Here is a 21,389-nt window from a genome sequence, read left to right as displayed (position 1 = left end):
AAATTAGCTTCACGAAACGATCCTTGAAGGAGACTTGTGCTTTAGAACATCAAATATATAGATGAATATTCGTTAATTTTTGAGTTAATTTTGTGAAAAATCAATCAGAGAAGAAGGATGAGGAGCAAAATACTAAAATGTGAATTTTTGAACGTTGATCTTATCGAAAATGATGATTGACGACTGACGATGATTGACCAATAGTAATGATCAAATAGATTACCTTTTTTTACAGAGAAACATGGAAGAAATGAGCACATCATCATATAATTAACTATTTAATGGTTGATTAAAGAAATCAACATCAAAAGTCTAGTGCTAAAATTACAGTGTTTTAAAGTGTAGTGACTAAATCAATATTCAAACCAAAGTTTAATGACTAATGAGTAGTTTAGTCTTTATTTTAATAATAATTAATGACACATTATTTTAAAGTCATTTACTAAAAGATGGAGAAGAAATTGTCATATTTTATTAACAATTTAATTGTCTAATAATAAAAAATTCACTATAAAAAATTATCAAATTTATGCACAAATTAAAATTCAATAAATAATAGGATTATCTATTATTTACTTAAATATTAATTTATGACGTTATATTAAAATAACCTACGGGAGAATTTTTCACCATTAAATAATAATTTCTAAAAATAATTAAAATAATATGTTTCGCAAACATATTTAGGGTCCCCCATCATTCACTCGTTTTTTATTTTATTTTAATGTTTACTATAATGATTACGTGGAGCCTTGACCATCGTCGGATCTGATCTGATCTGATCAAAACAATTAAGAAAACAATAAAACATTTGAGAAAACAATTATCAAGGACAAAAGTCATGGATGTGGTAGAAGGGCTTAGGGAACCCGCTCAATAAAAACAAGGGTAAAATACCCGTTTAATGACTAAACTATCAATTTTGTTCTGTTTTAGTACCTAAACTTTCATTTTTTTCAAAATCATATAAAACGTTTTGTTTGTGTCCATTTTAGTATCGTCATTAAAAACTTAACGTGTTTAGTACTTAAACTATCAGTTTTGGCCCATTTTAGCACCTAAACTTTCAAAATTTTCAAAACTTAATGTCAAATTTTGAATGGGGTATTAAAATGAAACAAAAACTAAACTTTAGGTATGATTTTGAAAAATGAAAATTTAGATACTAAAACAAACAAAAACTGGTAGTTTAGATATTAAACGCATAATTTACCCTATAAACAAAGCAAAGCAACCTAAAAATAACAAAGAGAAAAATATATATAGTAATAGTATATACACGTTTCTCTTCTTCTTCTTCTTCTATATATATATATATATTTACATGAATAACTAATATCTAATTAATATCTATGTATATAGTATATGATTTTATTATATAGATTTTGAGGTGTTAGTGGTGGTCCATGGAGTACAAACTGCTCATCTGCCTTGTATATCAAGCAACGCCGTAATTCTTTCTTCTCTCCTTGTTTCTCTTCCTTTCTCTATCTGCAAACCACACCATCAACGGCGAAAAGAATAATCATAACCACTCCATCTCAAAACCCATGTGAGCTCTCTTCTCATCCTCTCTTCTCCCTTTTTATTAAAAACCCTTTTTTCATCATATCCTCTCTCTCTCTCCTTAATCTGTTAATTAATCACCTATATATATATTATGAACAAAAAGAACTGTAATTTTCCCGTATATACACATATCGTCTTCCTTACTCAAAGCTTTTTCAATGCCACGTCTATCATCAAATATTATATATATGAAAAAGAAAAAAAGGTTTTTTAGGGTATATTTTAAGTATATAAAGGAAAGTATTTACGCATATTTGAAGTATATGAGATAGGGGTTGGCCAACTTGCCATGCTTTTGTTTTTGTGCCCTTAAGTAACAGCTCTGAAGGCCGTTTTCTCCTTTTTCCTTGCTTTACTGGTCGAGTTCTTGAGCTTTAAAGCAAGGAGAATATCATTAAAATCTTTTCCCTTCTTTGCTTCGGTTGAAGTAATCGAATTCTGGTGTTGAGCGACAGTTTCTTCTGTTGAACAGTAGTTCTCATCTGGGTTTTGCTTGTTGTTTGATTGGTTTTTGGTGTTTTTTCGAAGAGGCGCTTATGGTTTATGTTATAGAGAAGAAGGTAAGTGGGAGGAAACTAGAGGAAGAAGATGAACAAGAGTAACCTGGGATCCGTCAGCAGCTCCGATCTCATCGATGCGAAGCTCGAGGAGCATCAGCTGTGCGGATCCAAGCACTGCCCTGGTTGCGGTCACAAGCTCGAAGGGAAGCCGGTGAGAATTTTTTGTTTAAAGCCTTCTTCTTTATCTTTATCTTAAGTTTTTTTTTCTTCTTTTCTTTCGCTTTAGTTGAAATTTTTTATTCTCAATGATATGAAAAATTTGCAGGACTGGTTAGGTTTACCTGCTGGAGTTAAATTTGATCCCACAGACCAAGAACTAATAGAACACCTTGAAGCTAAAGTCGAAGCCAAAGACATGAAATCTCACCCTTTGATCGATGAATTCATCCCCACCATTGAAGGAGAAGATGGTATTTGTTATACCCATCCTGAGAAACTCCCAGGTAGCTCAGAATATAATATATATATATATATATATATATATATATATATATATATGTATGTGTGCGTATGTAAGTATGCATTGTTTGATTAAAGTTTGTTGCACCTAAGTGAACCTAACTTTGATTTTTTTTTTTTTGTGGATTTGGTTTGATTACATTTCTTGTAGGAGTAAGCACAGATGGATTGAGCAGGCATTTCTTCCACAGACCGTCGAAGGCCTACACCACCGGGACACGAAAGCGGAGGAAAATTCAAACGGAATGCGACTTACAGGGCGGAGAAACGAGGTGGCATAAAACCGGCAAGACGAGGCCGGTGATGGTGAACGGAAAGCAGAAAGGGTGCAAGAAGATCCTGGTTCTCTACACCAATTTCGGTAAGAATCGGAAACCCGAGAAGACGAATTGGGTGATGCATCAATACCATCTGGGTCAGCACGAAGAAGAGAAAGAAGGAGAGCTCGTTGTGTCCAAGATATTTTATCAGACTCAACCGAGGCAATGCAACTGGTCGGATCGAACCGTAACGACGACGACGACAACGACCGTCGATGCAACCAATGCCGTTGCCAGTGATCCGAATAGCAGAAGAGATAGTGGCAGCGGGAGCTGTTCTTCATCAAAGGAAGTAATCCCTCTTAGAGATGACCTCGCCGGTTCTTCTGCCGGTGTCACCGCCGCTTTATCGAGTTATGCCGCTGGTTCCGCCATGGATATCCAACAGTTAAAGTCCGACCATTTCGGTTTCACCCCATTTACAAAAAGCTTCGACGAGGTATGCATTTCTGTACATTCATCAACCAACACGAAATAAAAGGCATAAACTGACATTGACATATGTGCCTTGTAATTTTATGCAATTTATCCAACTGGGCTTTTCTTTCGAGGTGTCTGTTCCAGGTGGGGATCGGAGAAGCTTCGGCCGCAAGGGAAGCTCCGACTCAAGGCTCTTGTGAAGAGATACCGGACCATCTCCGGCCACATCATATGACTCAGGATCATCATCAGCAACATCTACACCAACAACACCACACGCATCACCACATGGCTACGATGGCCTTCCACACTAGTAGGCCGTCGCATCCCATCGCCACCATTATCTCCCCACCTCCCCTCCACCACACCTCCATCATTCTAGACGACGATTCCTTCCATGTCTCCAGAATAATGCTTCAAAACGAGAATTTTCAGGTAATATCTATCTATCTATCTATCAATCTATCACATTTTATATCAAATCAATTAACCTCCATTTCACCAGTAGGTTAAACAAACTCACATTGTTTATACATAAATTCACTGTGATTAAAACTTTGAGTGGTACTTTGTTTTGAAAAGAAAAAAAACCCAGTTTTCTGATATATATAATCTCCATGCACTCAGCAGGAACAACATGACACAGTGTTTTACGCATGCATGCAGCGTGCCACATTTACATATTTAAGTAGGGTACTCATTAAGCTAAAGCACTTTTTATGGTCAAATTATAAATGAATATATGGGGATGCATGCAGCTCCACCATGAAGCTGAAACTCTGGGATTTTGGTGGGTAATAATGTAGTAGTAAATGTGGCAGACTCAATGTAGCCATGCTTACTTTTTATTGTCAGCTAAATTGGGAACAATGAACTGTCTTTCTTCTTCTTTTTAATTTTTTTAATCCTTATTGTTCATGATCCATTGTTGAAATGAATAATACTGCAGCAGCGGCAGCAGCATCAACAACAACAGCAACAGCAGCATTATAAACTGGGAGGAAGATCTGCATCAGGCTTGGAGGAACTGATAATGGGTTGCACTTCATCATCAGATAATAAAGATGTGAGTTGGAACTTTTTGACCCTGAAATCTATGAGCTTTGTCTTTCTCATATAATTACCAAGTAAGCAATGGACTAAAGAAAGAAAAAGTAAGTGACGAGTATATAAAAACTAAGGATAAAAAAAAGTGAATATATATATATATATATATTATTTGAAAAAGAGAGAGAAACCAGAGTTCTTTTCTTTTTCTCTCTCTCTTTTTTTCTTTTTTCCATCAGAGATTTACTGATTTAGCATGGCATTCAGCATCCTGTAAAGAGATGCACGTAGCTCTCATACTACAATAAAGCGCTGTGGAAGAGAGTGCATAGCCTTTTCAAAATGGTTTAATTCATGATTCAGACCCTAAAATATACCCGTTTTCTACTTTTGATACCCTGACACTTTTCTTTATCCACCTTGGCATTTAAATTATCATTATGTTCAAATTCACTAAAGAACATGATACTTGACACATTCTTATAAAAAAAACTGTTAAATTCTTGCACCAAAATGAAAAAACAAGTATATTTTAGGGGGTTGATTAAACATAAAGTCAGGGTTTCAAATCGCGGTCGCGTTTTCGGTCATTTCGTGTTTACCGTGATTGTGACCGTCGCGGGAGCTATTGCGGGTGTAGCGGGTAAGTCAGACGGCAACGAAACTGCTATATCGTAGGTGTAATCACATTTTCAGACCATGATTTGAAACTATGATAAAACCCTTTTATCACTCTCATAATCAAATATATTAGAACGTGAAACTATGAAATCCTTGAAATGAAGCCAAATCCCTGAAAATATTATATAATATTCTTTTATATTTCTCTTTAGGACAAAAAAAAAATATAAAAAGAAAAAGTAATTGGACAACTAAAGAGCCTATACTACTTTCCCTGCACCCCGTTTGGTTTTCATTTGAATACATGTTGCTTTACAAATTGCTGTGAAATCCTGGAAATTACCCCCCCTTTGAAGCTATTTTGAAAGCATCAGGTTGAAAAGAAAAGGTTCCAAAAAGCAAAGAAAAACAGTTAGTCAGTGAATAACATTCTTTTGGTTGGGTTCATGGGAAAGGAAGAATGATAGCAACATGAATGGAAACCCTATTATCATATATGTACCCTAAGATAGATACACCAACAAACAATTTGATTGTTGTAGTTGGGGAGAAGACAAAAGAAGGCAGCTTCTTCATTTTGTTGTGTTTCGGTTTAAAACCCTAATTATAAGTTGTGTTTTTCATTGCTTGAACATGGGGTTTTGTTGTTGTTGTTTGTTTTGGAACAGGAGTCATCCATTACAAACCCACATGAAGCTGAATGGTTGAAGTACTCTTCCTTCTGGCCTGACCCTGACAACCAGGATCATCATGGGTAGAAGTCAAAAAAGGAAAAATTAATGACAAAACGAAGGAAATTCCTTACGGATATCATTATTAGTATACTTGAAGCCCTAGCTCTGGTCAAGTTCTTTTCAAGGAGAAAGGCCAAAGGAAAAATAAACCATCAATTACTATAGTTTTTTTTCTCTCTTTTTTTTATTCTAATGGGGGAGGACCAGAGGGACCTGGTTTATATGACTTTCAAAGTCTCAAATGAACTAACTGTAAAACAGTCCATGTTGGAAAGAGAGAAAGTACAAAAGAAAAAAAGGAGAAAGTAAAAGAAAAGGGGGGGGGGGAACCCTTCCCTGCATGAAAATCACCACCATTATGATGACACAATATCATGTTTGTATGTCTATTCTTATTATTTTATTGTTTCAAGACTCTTTGTATAATTTCTTTCCCTATGTTCTTTTTCAAACAGAGAAAATACCAAAGAGTTTGTGCAAATTAATTTGCAGCACATACTGGTTGATTCAATGTTGTGTTACTTTTCTAGTAAAATATATACAGAAATGAAAATATTTGTTTCAGAACTGTTTTTTTCTTTGGTATGCCACTTTTTCATTTCTTCTTTTATCATGGAAGATTATCAAGGCTAGAAGCTAGCCAATTGTTATACCACATTTCAACTAGGTAAGGATCATGACTTGTTTGCAGGTCATGTATATACCTGCAAATGTACCCTAAAGGAGTGGAGAATTAGTCCTTAATAATCAAAACTTAAAGATCATGTTTATGACAACTTTTCATTATATATATATATATATATATTCATGGTCAAAACCCTTCTTTGAAGGTTTACCTCAATTGCTTTGTCCCTACAATATAATCATCTAAGGGTACAGCTCTGCAACTACACCATTATATATGCTCACCAAATCAATGTCAAAAGAAAAAGAAAAGAAAACTACCATTGCTAATGATGCATGAAGAAAATTGGTTCAATTGAGTTTTTTTTATCAGGTCAAGTATTTTCTTTAAGTTTTCGTATCTTTTTTATCCTTTGCAATTTGCTTTTAGTGACAAATTTCCTTTGCTGCATTGTACTGATGTTTTTGCCTAATGAAAAGTGAATGTACTTTACTCTGGTTTTGAGTAATTTCGAAACTCGTATATATAACAAATGAATTTTTTCAACTTAACTTGATCGAATACTTGATCGTAATCATGTGACATTATTTTTGAGGTGACAAATAAGATGTTGCCACGATGAAGTTTACTTGCATGTTCTCTGTCTTATCCATTGGTTTTTTCTTTTGGTAAGTGCTTGTCATACTCGTAATAAAGGAGTTAATTTGTTTGGTTCTCTAGATTTTAGAGAGATAGGAGAGGATGTGGGGGTATCATTAAAATTCTTTTCAAGTTTTAATCTTTTCTCTCATCGGAATCTTCGAATCTTTCATTAGAACACAACAACATAAAACACATTTTAAAATATCGGTCTCTTTCTTTCTAAATCTAACGTCGTTTGTTTTTCATTTAAGAATTTGATTTGATTTGATTTAATTTAATTTCAGATCTAATAAAAAATTATATGATTATCAGACACCGAAGATCTGAAATCAATAAAAATATATATAGGGGGATGGGAGGTAACGTGCATATATGATATACTTGCCTTCCATGGGACATGCATGAAATAAAGCTAAAATTGCAAATGGAGGGTGAGGCATGCAGCTTCGTAGTAGTTTCTGAAAGGGAATAAAACATGGAATACAAGGGAATTATCAGAGAGACAAGAATAACCTTTAAGCATTGAAATGACCCTTCATATCTTATTGGCAAGATTCTATTTTCTTGTCATATTATATATATATATATACACACACTGTACTATACTATATCTTCTATATCCATTGCTATTATACAATTATTATATGTACATATATGCTACCCCATCTATCTGTTCCAACAAAATATCAACTTTTGAACCAGGCATCTTTCTATATACAACTCCATCTCCCCTTTGTAATTAATTTAATATTATATTTGCAAAAAAGGGGTTTTAGGTTTTCTGGGTTTGCAGAGATTTGGTCCCATAAAGAAGTTGCAGGTAGAATTTGTGTATAGTGCAATAAGGAATATCACAACATGGCAAATTTTGCCTTTCTTGGATTCTCTACAACAGCAACACAATGGCCATACTAGCCCCATGAGGCCAATGCTGCTTTTTAAAAGGATCAAATAGGGATGCCAAATGATCATCAGCCATTTTCTTCCTGAAAGTATCAAGAATTTATTTCAGATGGTGTGAATTTATGAAGTTATATTAAAAATTTAGGGGGTGTGAAATTAGATCATCAATAGAAAATATAATGAAAATACCTACACCATATGAAAATTTAAAATTTATAAGAGTTGCGACCGCACCCAGCATCCCCTCGGTCCGTTCCTAATACTGGGATGAAGATAAGACTGTGATAGATACAATTCTTACATACAAAATTTCCCAGCTTAAGTCATTTTGATGTTTGAAAATGCATTCACCAAATAATAGCCTTTTAAAAAGTGTCACTACATGTATAAACAAACAATACCAGACAAGAATTGTAGCCAATTAACCTAATTAATGAAGAGATGGTAATATTGGAATGGTAGAGAATAAAGAATTATAAAATTTTGTAGTATACCTGCAGGGAGTAGCTTCCTTTAACAAAGACTTGTTTGGATCCTTTCTCATCTGTATAACAGGTGCCACATTCTTCTTGTTGGGGAACAGCTGACAAACAAGAACATTGACTAAATCATACTTCCATCTCACCATGATGAAGTTTCCCTGTTTTCCTTTGTTCCATGGACATCACATCAAAATGAGAGATAGGGTTTGGCAACTTACAAGATACTGTATAATGCAGCATTTCTCACCCATTTGGAAAATTCAGATGACCAAAGTGCAGAACAATTTCAGCTAAACAACAAAAGCCATAAAACAGGGAAGTATCAAGTATGCTATTTCTTACCAGGCTAATCAGGACACTTGAAGACTGTATAATCTCTCATTTCTTGGTCCATGTCCACAAAAACATGCAAACCATATGAAAAGATTTTGCACGATGTAAACATGTGTATAGAAGACAGAATAGCTGATTGTATAATTGAACATATGCTATGCTCGTTGAAGAAGTCTTACATGGTACTTTATAATGCTACATTGCTCACCCCTTCGAAAATCTGTTTCAGTGTACAGGCAAGAAGAGATGGCCTACGTGCCGAGTCGCTTTAACGGAACAGTTTCAGCTTAACAACAAAAGCATAGTCATTCCATAGAAACAGGGAGGTATCGTGTCCATGCCCACAAAACATGTAATGTATATGCTTTTTCATAAATGACAAGTCTTTGCACAATTCAAACATGGGGTATATGAAACAGCAAAGCTGACTGTATAATTGAACATATGCTATACATATCAATTATCATTGAAGAAGTCTTCTGGCTTTCTGTGTTTTATAGTTTTCCTTCTGTTTCTGTCATACACACTTGGATTTTAGCAGACCTCTACAATCTATACTTATTTTCTATTTTTCTGTACAAGCAACAACAACAAATGTTTTCTAGGAGTGGCGGACTCAGCAAGCGCGTGCTCGTGAAGCCTCCCACTTACAGGTCCGAAAACACCAGGAACTTTGAATGGTGCTAAAAGGCATGACAATCTTGCTATCATTGGGATCAAACTCACCATTCTTGGAAGGATTACAAGCTCCTTACCAGTGGTAATATCATCAAAAGTACTATGGTAACCTTAAAGATCTGCTTCTGTAATCATAACTGCACACACCGAAGGAGAGTGTATGGTGGAAGCCGGTTGTCGGCGCATGCTGTACTCCACAACTGACTGCTCATAACCATTAACAAACAAGAAATAAACAAGAGAGATGAGACACAGTTCATCATTCATACCTGTAAATGGAAGAAACCTGGTAATTAGTTCTATTTGGAAACATGGATTTATTCTCAGTTCCTATGCAAACAATAAATAAAAACATGTATTTCTAAGGAAGTTTCATACTCTGCACATGATAACAACACATACCTTCCACTGGGAGGGGGCAAGCAAAACTCGAGGTCTTCGAGACCGAACATATTCGAGGGCACCGGCAGGCGTCATCTGCTTATGCTCTACCTATTAATTCAATCATTAAAATAAGAAAACCAAATACAGAGCTAGCTTCAAAGATTACTGAACAACAGTGTCTCAACAAGCACCATGCAATAGATAGTGATTTACCAAGTAGCAAAGCACAATGGTGGTACTCCTTCCTCGTCCAGCTTTACAGTGCACGTAGGTGGTTCTTCCACACGAAGCATTCTCTGTAGCAAAAAAAGGGAAATCCAATCAGGCAATGGCGATTAACACTGGTAGTTGAAAGAAAGTATCATACTATGAATGAAGTCTACAGCTCTGCTGATATCTGAAATTGAAGGAGCAAATCAATAATCTCTTGTTGGAATCACTAGGTGATCAACTCCGTGCGCCTGTCAATAAACCATAAAGCATTAAATGTAAAGATCAAGACACAAAATAAGCTATTTCAAAAAAAAAAAAGCATTCATCTCGAAAAAATTAAATTTTTCGACACACGCTAAAAAATCAACTCAATTTGACTCGTAAATTTATAAGTTCAACTCGAAAACATTTCAAATAAAGTTTGAATTATAGAACAAGATTCGAATCACTCAAATTTCAATAATTAGTTGGTTTTTAAGTTTGAGTAAAATCTCTCAATTATGCATGACATATGTATATCGAACGTGAAAAAAAATGATATACTACCAAAGCAATATAAATATTTACATTTATATTTAAACATAAACTCAAACCACTCTCATCTAATCAAATCAATTAACTCGAATTTTTTTTAACTTAACTGACTCAAATTCTCATCTCTACAGATATCTGTGATCAGTAAAATAAGCTCAATTGGGATTTCATACTATTCAATTGAACAATCGAAGATTTTAAACAAAGAAAAGCTTACATTATATAAAGAACTGGAAACCAGAGTTTCAAAAGGCTAATTGAGAGTGATGCCCCCAGCTGCTTCAACCGTCGAACATCCCCGGGGAACGGAACGTCGGAACCGCCCCCAGCAAAAGAAACTGAAGTTAAAACGAAGAAGAAATCATCAGCAAAACAGGGAAAAAATCAAAGAAAGCCAGAGTTTCAATCGATCGTCTAAGTGCGAATTCAGGTAGAAGAGAAACCTGGTCAACTTCGTCCCACCATCTGAATTCGGATTGGATTTTGTTTCTGAAGACATTGTACAAAAGGGTCGGGTAAAAATGGATCCGAGCACCCGATCCGATTAGAACTCGCTTCGCATTGTCGACTAACTATCTGCTACTGCTTCGCACAGTAATCAACATCTTTTAAATAATATCAAACTGTATACAATAATTCCGGTAAAAGCGATAACATAGGGTTTTGATTGTGAAAGAGAGCAGAGGTGGGTGTGAACAAGGATATTGATTGGTCCCCATTGGTCAAGATAAGTAATGGTTGTAGGTGGTGCACGTTTTTTAGTTGTTACATTAGATTGGATTTGGTAGATGCACATATTTTAAGGGGAAAGTGTTGATTTCTCAACTTTTATATATACATCATTGATGGGAATTAATTAATATAGTCGATCGTTAATGATTCATCTTTTTATTTAGACGAAGAGAATAAAAAAATTAATTGTTAATGTGTATTTAAATTTATTTTATCGGTTGATGTTTTTTTTATGAGAAAGAATGAGTCGATCACCAAAAAGAAAGAAAGAGAGAAAAGGATGGATGTTCAATGTAGAAGGTGTTAACTGTTGTTCTTTTTCTCTCGTGTTATATTAGAGGATTTTTATAGCTGCTACCTTTATGTTGTAAAAGAAAATAATAACTTTTCTTATGCGGTCAGTGGTGAGGTTATTATAATTATTTGCAGATTGATAGTTTAGAGGGACATGATAATAAGGATTTGAATTTCGTTTTGATATGTCTCGTGCGTATGTTAGATATTTTGTCTATACACTATAATTGACGTGAAGATTGTGCCCAAAAAATATGGGTTCCTGAATAACTCCAATAATAAGAGAGATTTACTTGAAAACCTTAACTCTGTAAAATACTTTTAGTTTTACATTTTTTTTGAAGACTTTGGATTGAGGGAAATCAAAAATTGACATTAACTCAATATTTTTTTCAATGAATATATGTTCATTTTTTATGGTTAATCTGAGCCTTTAATTTATCTCATTCAATCAGGGAAATTATTTTTAACATTAAATAATATTAAAAATATATATTTGAAAAATAAATAAATAAAGAAATATTTACCAGCCCCCAATTAAAAAAACTATAATTATAAAAAATAAAAACATTTTAACCCGACTATAATAAATTTTTAATTCCACGACAGTCTTAAAAATATATAAAACTAAAATAATTTTGCACAATATTACTAAATCTTATCATACTAATACTGTATCAACACTTATTAATATTTATTTATATTTTTTTAGTGCGATCAAGGATAGAAGAAAGAGTATTATAGATGATAATAATCTGAAAAAGTTTTAATTTTCATATCAATCATGAATTCTTTTATAAATGATCTAATTTTATACTCTTAAAATTTTATAATTTCATATTATTTCTTTCCCCACTGCTCACTTCACGATGGAAAGGACCATTAACCATATGGCCTCAACTACCCGAATGTGTTCCTCCATTCTAATATATATTATAATTAAACAAACATTTTCCTTTCGTTATGGTAATAAAAACACAACAAAGGTTATTTTACATTTGGTTTTATTTTTTTCAGTTTTACATTTTTTTTGAAATAAAAACATGTTAATATAAAGAAAAAAAAGAGGTAAAGAAGAATGATTTTACCTCGTCGTTGGTTCTTTGTCGGAGTCTAGTCGTCGGCGAAGCACAAGTCGAAACATCGGGGAAAGGCATGATATTTTAGGTCTTGGTTTTGTCCCAAATCGGGACTTAGATTTCCTTGATATGTTTTATTGTTCGGGTTTTGTTTTGGGGAGGTCGGCAACATTTATGGAGTGACCGACCACCAGCGTGGTGGCCGACTTAGGCATTGAATGGCTCTCGGCCGAGTCAAGGAGAGGAGAGCTTTGGGTTTCTCGGTTGAAAAGAAAAAGAGATGGAGGCTAGAGTTATATTTTTAGCCAAATAAGGAGAAAACATACATATATATAGCTTAAGTTTTGGGTAAATTATCCTTAGTCCCTCCTAGTTTACCTTTTTTTAGATTTTAGCCACTAGTTTTAGGGTTAAATCAAGTTTAAGTCCCCTATGTTTGTTGCATTTTGTGTTTTTGTCACTGAAGGGTTTAATTTAGTTTTAGGGGTAAATCACACTAAGGTCCCTAGACTTTTAGCGTGTTTTTATATTTAAGTAACTAGTTCGTGGGTTAATCACCCATAAGCCCTCCTAGTTAGGCATTTGTTAGTTTGGTCACCGATATTATTTCTTTATTTTTATTTTCAATTTTTACATGCTAATTTATATTTTGTTTCATTTTAGTCATTAATTAATTCTGTTATTATTTTATTTATGAATATGATGCTATAGTTTCTATTTTTGCATCTTGGTCACTGTTTAATTGCAATTTGGGGGTTTTTACCTTTATTTTTCAATACTTTAAATTTAGTCCTTTAACTATTGCGCTTTATTTTCTATTCATTTCATTTTAGTCCTATGAATATATATGAAAGCCTCATAAGCATAACTTGACTGATTTCATAATTGGATTAAAGTGTAGTAATTATTTATTTTTAAATATTAAGAAAGGACCGTCTTAAAGTAACTAAATGTCCTATTCTGATATTTTAAAATAAATAAATATCCTATTAGAAAAATCTAAAAAAACTCTCGAGTATGCCTAAAATTAATTAATATTAAAGGGAAAAAGGAAATGTTCCTTTATTTAAAATTTGTCAAGACAATCCGTCTAATTTTTATTAGGGATTGGGTCTCAATCTTTTTAAATAATTGAACACCCCTTATCTTTTATAATTAAATATAATTGTCTTATTTTCTTTATTTATTGGTTCAATCAATTCTTTTAGGGAAAGGGCGACCTAAGTTGAAGAAAAAACGTTTAGAGTGAAAACCCAAAAGGGCGCTCTAAATTGAAAAAGAAAAAAGAAAAACAAGAACAAAAATAAGGTGGGTCCAAGATGAAAATACGCAAATGGCATCTTGAAACCAAGGATGGATCCAAGTTGGAAACCAGAAAGAGCGGCTTGGATAATGATCCAGGATTCGCGCATGGGAAAGGTCCCGGATCAAGGTAGTAAAACATCACGACATCCAAGTCTTCTATAGACTTAACAATTCAGAGGATCTTCGCACTCTCCCGAACATTGTCACATCTTCCAAGTCCCCTTGACAAAAGTTGTACTCAAAGTCATCTAACGGTGTGTCAGTTCAAAGGCGTCCGTATTGTCGAGATCTAGGGAATCTACTTGTATTTTCTTTTATGTATTGACTTTTCAGAATGTTTGCCACGTGTTCTTTGTTCTTTTTCCTCATTAATAAATATGGTCATTTCTCTAAAAAAAATCAATTCCTTTCAAGCATCTTAGATTAAATTTAAATAAGAATGATTTATTCACTTTTGAAAAGATAATTGTGTATTACTGTACAAAGGTTTTCAGAAAGGTACAGGTGTTCGGAAGTCGATAAAGGTTTTTTGCATCATACTCGAGATAATGGGTTCTAGTTCATTGAGGTGGCGTTGATTAAATCAAGACTAAAAATAAAGCTTCTTTTTACAAAACTCCAGAGTGGTGTCAGATCAAAACCCGCTAAAGACCAGAGAATCCGAAATCAAGAATCAGAAATTCAAGTTTGTCAAAAGTCGAAAGCCATCAGGACCTACGACAAGAGATTGAGATTTCTCTCTAAACCCTAAAATAACATGTTACAATGCATTTTAGGCATACATAAGAACATTGCATCCATAGTATCACATATATGTGTAATTTTACAAATTTTTTCAGAGTTAATTTCAAGAATACTGAATTCAAAGGAATCTCAAAATTAAAAACAATGCAGCCTATCCAAATTAGATTTCAACCTCGCAAGGAATGATATCTGGCCCAAGGCGAATGTATTCAATCTGGACTCAACTTCACGACGAATGAGTCACCTACGATCTCAACTTCACAATGAAGGATATCGTACCTAAAAGACCGACCTAACTTCACGACGAATGAGTCATCTGTAACATAGCTCAACTCAGCAATGAAAAGCAATTTTCTTACCCCAAGTCTTCAAGTCAAATTTCAGCTTCACGACAAAGACTATTGGGCTAGAAGATGATTCATGAGCTACTTTCCAATTAATACTTCGAGTTAGATTTCAACTTCACAACGAAGGTTATCGCGCTCAAGACGTCCACGATTTAAACTTCACGATGAAGGATATCGTACTCAAGATTTTCCAGTTCAACTCAACTTCACGGCGAAGGAGTCAACCATAATTTTAACGTTATTACGAGGGATATCGTGCAAGCAGTCATCTCAAGATCGACTCAACTTCACGGCAAGGGAGTCATCCGTAATTCAGTCCAAATTAACTACAGCAAACCAATCACAACATGAGTTTTTCATATCAAATTTCAACTCTGCGACGGAGGATATTCTATAAGATGGGAATCGGCCCCCATAATGGAGGATTTTAGGCTCGGTGATCCATTATGATGGACGAAAATAATGTTTTTTAATCTTTGTCCTATTCCCGTTACACGACTATGGGCAAAGAGGGGCAGCTGTAGACACACATTTTCGTCCAACCTTTTTTATATAGTATATATATTATATATTATATATTATATCTATAGTATATTTATATATATTATATAATATATACATATTATATGATTATATATTTATATTATATTATATAGTGTATATATATATATATATATTATATAGTATATATATATATATATATATTATATATTTATACGTTATATATGATATAGTATATTTATATATTATATATTATATAGTGTAATATGGTATGTATATATATATATATATATATTATATCATTATATATTTATATATATTATTTATTATATATTACTATTATTATATATTATTTTATTATACATATATATATTTATCATTTTTTTATGTTTAGGTCCAATCAAAAGTCAATTCGGGTCTAATGAAGCCCCATGCTAGCCTGACCCAACAAAGCAAGCCCGATTTAGAGGAAAATGGGCCCAAACCAGCCCAACAGATTAAGGTTTCGGGAACCCTAGCACTAGCGCCGTATAGTAGCTAACAACTGAAGGGTCACCAATGGACTAAATCGCACCGGTCGAGATTCTCGAATTTCGAATCGGGGAGTCTCGGGACTGCACTATCCTGGGTTTTAAGCAACAACATCGGCTATCCCGATTAAATCGGGAAATAGAGGTAAATGAACCCTGAAACAAACAAAAAATAGCCCTGACTGGAGGCCGAAACGGATAACAAAACAATTGAAACAACCAAGCAACAACATCAAGAAAAATCGAGGCAACCCAAAGATCATACAAAGCAAAAAAACAAAGCGTATTTGAACATCCATCACAAAGATGAAACTTAAGGAGAGAAGAGATTCGGCTGAACGAAGGGAAGCACAACTGTGAGGAGCCATGGACTCCGAAATACGAAAAGTCACTAGGTAATAATCGGGGCTTTAATCCTAGATCTACGCCATTTTGGGGTGTTTTAAGGGGTTTGGGGTTCAGTTTCGATATCGAGGAGTAGAGGGGAAGCTTTTGGGTGTGGTTTGGAATTTTTTCGGGGACTGGAGAGGCAGGCGAGGGAGGGGGCTTGTCGGGGGTTGGCCGATCAATGGCCGGATGGTTTTGGGGGGAGATATATGAGAGTTTTTGGTTTTTTGTGAAATGGAATGAAAATAATTTTTTTTGTTGATTTGGGCTATTTATAGGGGGATAGAGTTGTAAATACAAGAAAGTTAAATTGTTTCCGCAGACCCTGGACTTTTGATGCGTAGTTCACTTTGCTCACCTATTGCAATTTAGCCTCTGAAATTTCAATTAATTCAATTTAGTCCCTGATTATTGTTGAAAACATTTTGATGTTTCGATACAACAAATTAAATGTTATAGGATTTTAATATTTTCTAATCATTTTAGAATATATATTCGATTAAATTATTCGAATATCAAAAATATTACTCCAAGTTTTTCAAATGACAATTTTAATCCTTACTTAATTGTAAAGTTGTGTTTTAATCTTAAAAATATTTTTGAAACAAATTTTACAAAGTATTTCAAGCCTTAATCGAGCCAAAAATCTTTTCATAATAAATCTCAAACCGGAATGGGCAGATTGCCCAGAGGGTACCGATACCCCCTAGAGGGTACCGATACCCCTATGAAAGATTTGGCTCCGAGAAATAACATAATGCTCAGAGAGTACCGATACCCCCAGGAGGTATCGATACCCCCAGTCTTATAACGGTCGAAATATTTGAATTTTACACTGCATGTACCGATTCCCTATGAAGGGGTACCGATCCCCCACGCTCCAAACTGTTTTATTAATTGTTTTCACACAATAACGACTCTATTAACTTCACCAATGATCTTCAACATTCAGAAGTGATTCAAGGTGTATTTAAACACGCTTAGGAGCCATTGATTAATAACAATTAAGAAGAATTGAGAGAAAATCAAAGAGAAAGCATCAAACCTCAAGTTTGAGCATTTTCAAGCCTATTTCATTCAATATTCATTCAAGAACACTTATTGTGCTCAATTGTATTATTATTAAGTGTTCTTTCTTTGTTCTAAAATTGTGCAAACATCTTACCTTGTGAGGTTTTTTCTTGTAAGTTTGCAAATTTGTGTATTTCTCTTTGGGAGAGAGTGTTCTCAAGAATTGACAAAGATGAATGAGGTAAATGTGTAGATGTTAAATTGTATAGGTCAATGATTGGCTATTTGCTCTATCTAATCGCAAGTAGACCGGACATTATGTTTAGTGTTTGCTTATGTGCTAGATTTCAATCATGTCCTAAGGTTACTAGTCGTTAAGAGAATCTTTAGATACCTTACAGACACTCCTAGTTTAGGAATTTGGTATCCTAGAGACTCTAGTTTTAGTTTGCATGCCTTCTCTGATGTGGATTATGGAGGATGCAAAATAGATAGGAAAAACACCTCCGGTACTTGCCAATTCCTAGGAAATATGATGATTCTTGGTTTTCAAAGAAACAAAATTGTGTTGCATTATCTACCACTGAAGTAGAATAGATTTCAGCTGGTAGTTGTTGTGCACAAGTTTTATGGATGAAACAACAACTTTTAGATTATGGAATTGAAGTAGGTACCATACCTATCAAGTGTGACAATACTAGTGCTATTTGTCTCACTTTTATGTTGATACTTTGCATCAATTAGCGGATATTTTTACAAAACCTTTAGACAAAGAAAGATTTTGGATACTTATGAGAGAATTAGGTTTAACTGCCTATCTTCACTTAGTGTTTAAAATAATCTTAGCACTTTTAATTAGAAATGAAAATGCTTATAAAAATAATATTTTTGATTGCATTCTTTGCTATTAGTTAGGGGGAGTTTATGATTCTTAATGAATATTGATTATATGTTCAAATAGAATTTAAGGATAGATTTGATTGATTGAACATAGTTAATTTTCGTAATATGAGTTGTCAATACCACTAGAAAAGATTAATTTGGCTTTTTGAATGATTAAACACATATTTTTTTAACTTTTCTAAGTGCTATGTATCGATACCCCCTTTGTATGGGTACTGATACCCTCTTTGAATGGGTATCGATACCCACACATGAGGGTACCGATACCCTCTACGGGTTCTGTTATTAAACACCCAAAAACCTCATTTTGCCAAAACCCTCTCATTATCTTTCTCTCGCCGTTTCACTCTTGCTCTCACCTCTAATCTCTACATTGCTTAAAATCAACGATTTCAAGTCGAATTTCACTAAGTTTTCAACTCCAAAATCTGCTAGCATCATTAATTTCATGCAAACATGATCAAAATCAACTTAATCTTCATCTTTCAAGGTAATTTTTCTAAAATTTCTATTTTATTGATTTTTGAACTTAGGACTAGTTTTGATTAGTTCTAGGTTGAAATAGTGATTGTGCTTTGATTATATGATGTTTTTAAACTAGGTTCTACAACTAATTTAGTTAAAAACACAAGATTTGATCAAATTTTTTAAAAAAATCGAAATAAAAAAATTATTTTTCAAATTGTTGTTTTAATTTAATTATGTTGTTTTCATGAAAACTATATATTGATTTTCAAACATTATTTTTTAACATAGTTTTCAAAATTTCCCATTAGGATTATTTTAGAGAACCTTGAAATATTGAAGACTCGTTTGAGTTTTGGGAATTGATTGTATTGCATATAAATGTTTTAAATTTGCAGGTTACCCTTCTGATTTCTTATATCATGTCTCAAAAACACCCTAGGACGTCATCTAGTCGTTCAAACCAACCTCCTAACCCACCTCCAAATCCTCCTCATATCCAACAAATTCCTAATACCGATGATCTTGTTATAACTATTCGTGATTCATGCTTTAACGAACCTGGTCGTAGACAAAATCTATTCTTTAAATATCCTCAGTATTTTGAGTCATACAAAATTCGAGAAGAACATATTCCTTCAATTCGAGCTATGCAAGAAATAAACTTTAGATATCTTCTTACTCTAGAAGCTTGGAAGTTTGATAAACTTTTTCACCTCGAACCAATTATTTTCCAACAACTTGTTCGAATTTTCTATTCAAATGTCGTTTATATTCAAAATCGAGCTAGAACCGAAACAATAGGAATACGATTCTATCTTCTAGGTCGATTCATCCATATTAAATCTCAATATATAGTAAATACATTTGGTTTAGACAATGATGGCTTATATAATGAAAAAGAAACAGTAGGTTTTCCTTACAAGGTCAAGTCTAGTGCGAGTGTATTAGATCACCAAGATCGTTTTTTCATCTGATGATCTCTTGGTGGTTTAGACTATCTGGAGGAAAATACTCCATTTTTCAGAGCCTTAGACCTTTGGTAGATACATTGTATCCAAAATAATAGGAAAATTAACCTATCTCAGATAATCTTCGCCGAACTCGTAGAAACCGTAAACCTTGTTCCTAATAAGAAAGTTAATGAAACTCTAGTTTACGGTTGTCTTTTGAGTAATTTGTTTATCAAAGTTGAGCTTAAAGTAAGTCTCGATGTAGTCATCCCTCTCAAAAATCAAATCAATTTGACATCTTTAAAGAAATAGGGATGGATAAAGGATACGGAAACGGGTCAATGGGTTCGATCCCCTGAGAAAACTCTGGGAGCTAGTTCTTCAAGAGCTCCACCGGCACCAGCACCAGCAGCAGACGACGATCCTGAACTTCAACAGCTTATGCAAGACATTGACGACGTCCCCGACGATGAGTCGGAACAGTACGAGGAACAAGCACATCAAGAGAGTCAAATGCCTCTATATTTTCAATCGTTTATGGAGACATTCGACTTACGGTTTGCATCCATGGATTCATGGTTTACATCCATAGATTCCCACCTAACCACTTTGAGGGCTCAACAATTGGAAATTTTAAAAGAGATGCGCGCGAACAATAAAACAACAAATGATAGAATCAATACGCTCACACATGAGATGGCTGCAATGCGAGCTTATTTTCTTTCTCCCGATCCTTCTACGAATGCTTGAACCTTGCCTTGCCTTAGTTTTCTTGAATGAGACTTAGAACTTATTGTTTTAACATTTTGGATGTTTGTGAATGTTTGAATTTGTTTTGGATGTTTGAACTTAACTGCTTATATATGTTTGATTTATGTTTTGCATCATTTACATATTAGTAAATATGACCAATTTTACCATTTCACATTTGATTATGAATATTGATTTATGAAACTAAATGCTAATCTTTCTCTTGATTTTTTATCTTAGCAGTTTAAACTTTAAATTTCTAAATATCAATTGGCTATATTTTTTAAAAAAAAAACCTTGCTTAAAAACGTTTTATAGAGTCTTTTTGATTTAACAAAAAGGGGAAGAAGTGTTATAGTAAGGGGAGTAATAATTTTCTCAAAATTGTTTTCTAAAAATGATTTTCAATAAGAAAATCTTAAAATTACTAAAATGTTTTGTTATATCAAAAAGGGGGAGATTGTTGAAAACATTTTGATGTTTCGATATAACAAATTAAATGTTACTGGATTTTAAGATTTTCTAATCATTTTAGAATATATATTTGATTAAATTATTTGAATATCAAAAATATTACTTCAAGTTTTCAAATGACAATTTTAATTCTTACTTAAGTGTAAAGTTGTGTTTTAATCTTAAAAATATTTTTGAAACAAATTTTACAAAGTATTTCGAGCCTTAATCGAGCCAAAAATCTTTTCTTAATAAATATCAAATCGGAATGGGAAGATTACCCAGAGGGTACCGATACCCCCTAGAGGGTACCGATACCCCTATGAAAGATTTGGCTCCGAGAAATAACAGAATGTTCGAAGGGTACCGATACCCCCCAGGAGGTATCGATACCTCCAGTCTTATAACAGT

General features: G+C 33.7%; 1 protein-coding gene and 1 pseudogene across 1 annotated transcript; one reads left to right on the top strand and one right to left on the bottom strand.

Moving 5' to 3' along the window:
• The first annotated feature begins 1,859 nt into the window (after positions 1-1,859).
• LOC120202002 (NAC domain-containing protein 75-like) lies at positions 1,860-6,186 on the top strand. The gene is made up of 6 exons (XM_039202498.1): positions 1,860-2,280; positions 2,395-2,572; positions 2,740-3,347; positions 3,473-3,763; positions 4,278-4,394; positions 5,665-6,186. The coding sequence occupies exons 1-6, from the start codon at positions 2,158-2,160 to the stop codon at positions 5,752-5,754; spliced, it is 1,407 nt and encodes a 468-aa protein (XP_039058429.1). The 5' UTR covers positions 1,860-2,157; the 3' UTR covers positions 5,755-6,186.
• Positions 6,187-9,105: 2,919 nt separating this feature from the next.
• On the bottom strand, positions 9,106-20,365 carry LOC120186241 (annotated as a pseudogene).
• Between the last annotated feature and the right edge of the window lie 1,024 nt (positions 20,366-21,389).

The sequence above is a fragment of the Hibiscus syriacus genome, unplaced genomic scaffold, assembly GCF_006381635.1.
Source record: "Hibiscus syriacus cultivar Baekdansim isolate YM2019G1 unplaced genomic scaffold, ASM638163v2 tig00000340_pilon, whole genome shotgun sequence".
In the NCBI taxonomy this organism is placed as follows: domain Eukaryota; kingdom Viridiplantae; phylum Streptophyta; class Magnoliopsida; order Malvales; family Malvaceae; genus Hibiscus; species Hibiscus syriacus.
This window is presented reverse-complemented; position numbering and strand designations above follow the sequence as displayed.

Bases quoted from the DNA above. Each gene is read 5' to 3' on its own strand.
- LOC120202002 (XM_039202498.1), top strand. From the start codon at position 2,158: ATGAACAAGAGTAACCTGGGATCCGTCAGCAGCTCCGATCTCATCGAT. The intron at 2,573-2,739 runs GTAGCTCAGAAT...CATTTCTTGTAG, and splicing joins CCATCCTGAGAAACTCCCAG to GAGTAAGCACAGATGGATTG. The intron at 3,348-3,472 runs GTATGCATTTCT...TGTCTGTTCCAG, and splicing joins TTACAAAAAGCTTCGACGAG to GTGGGGATCGGAGAAGCTTC.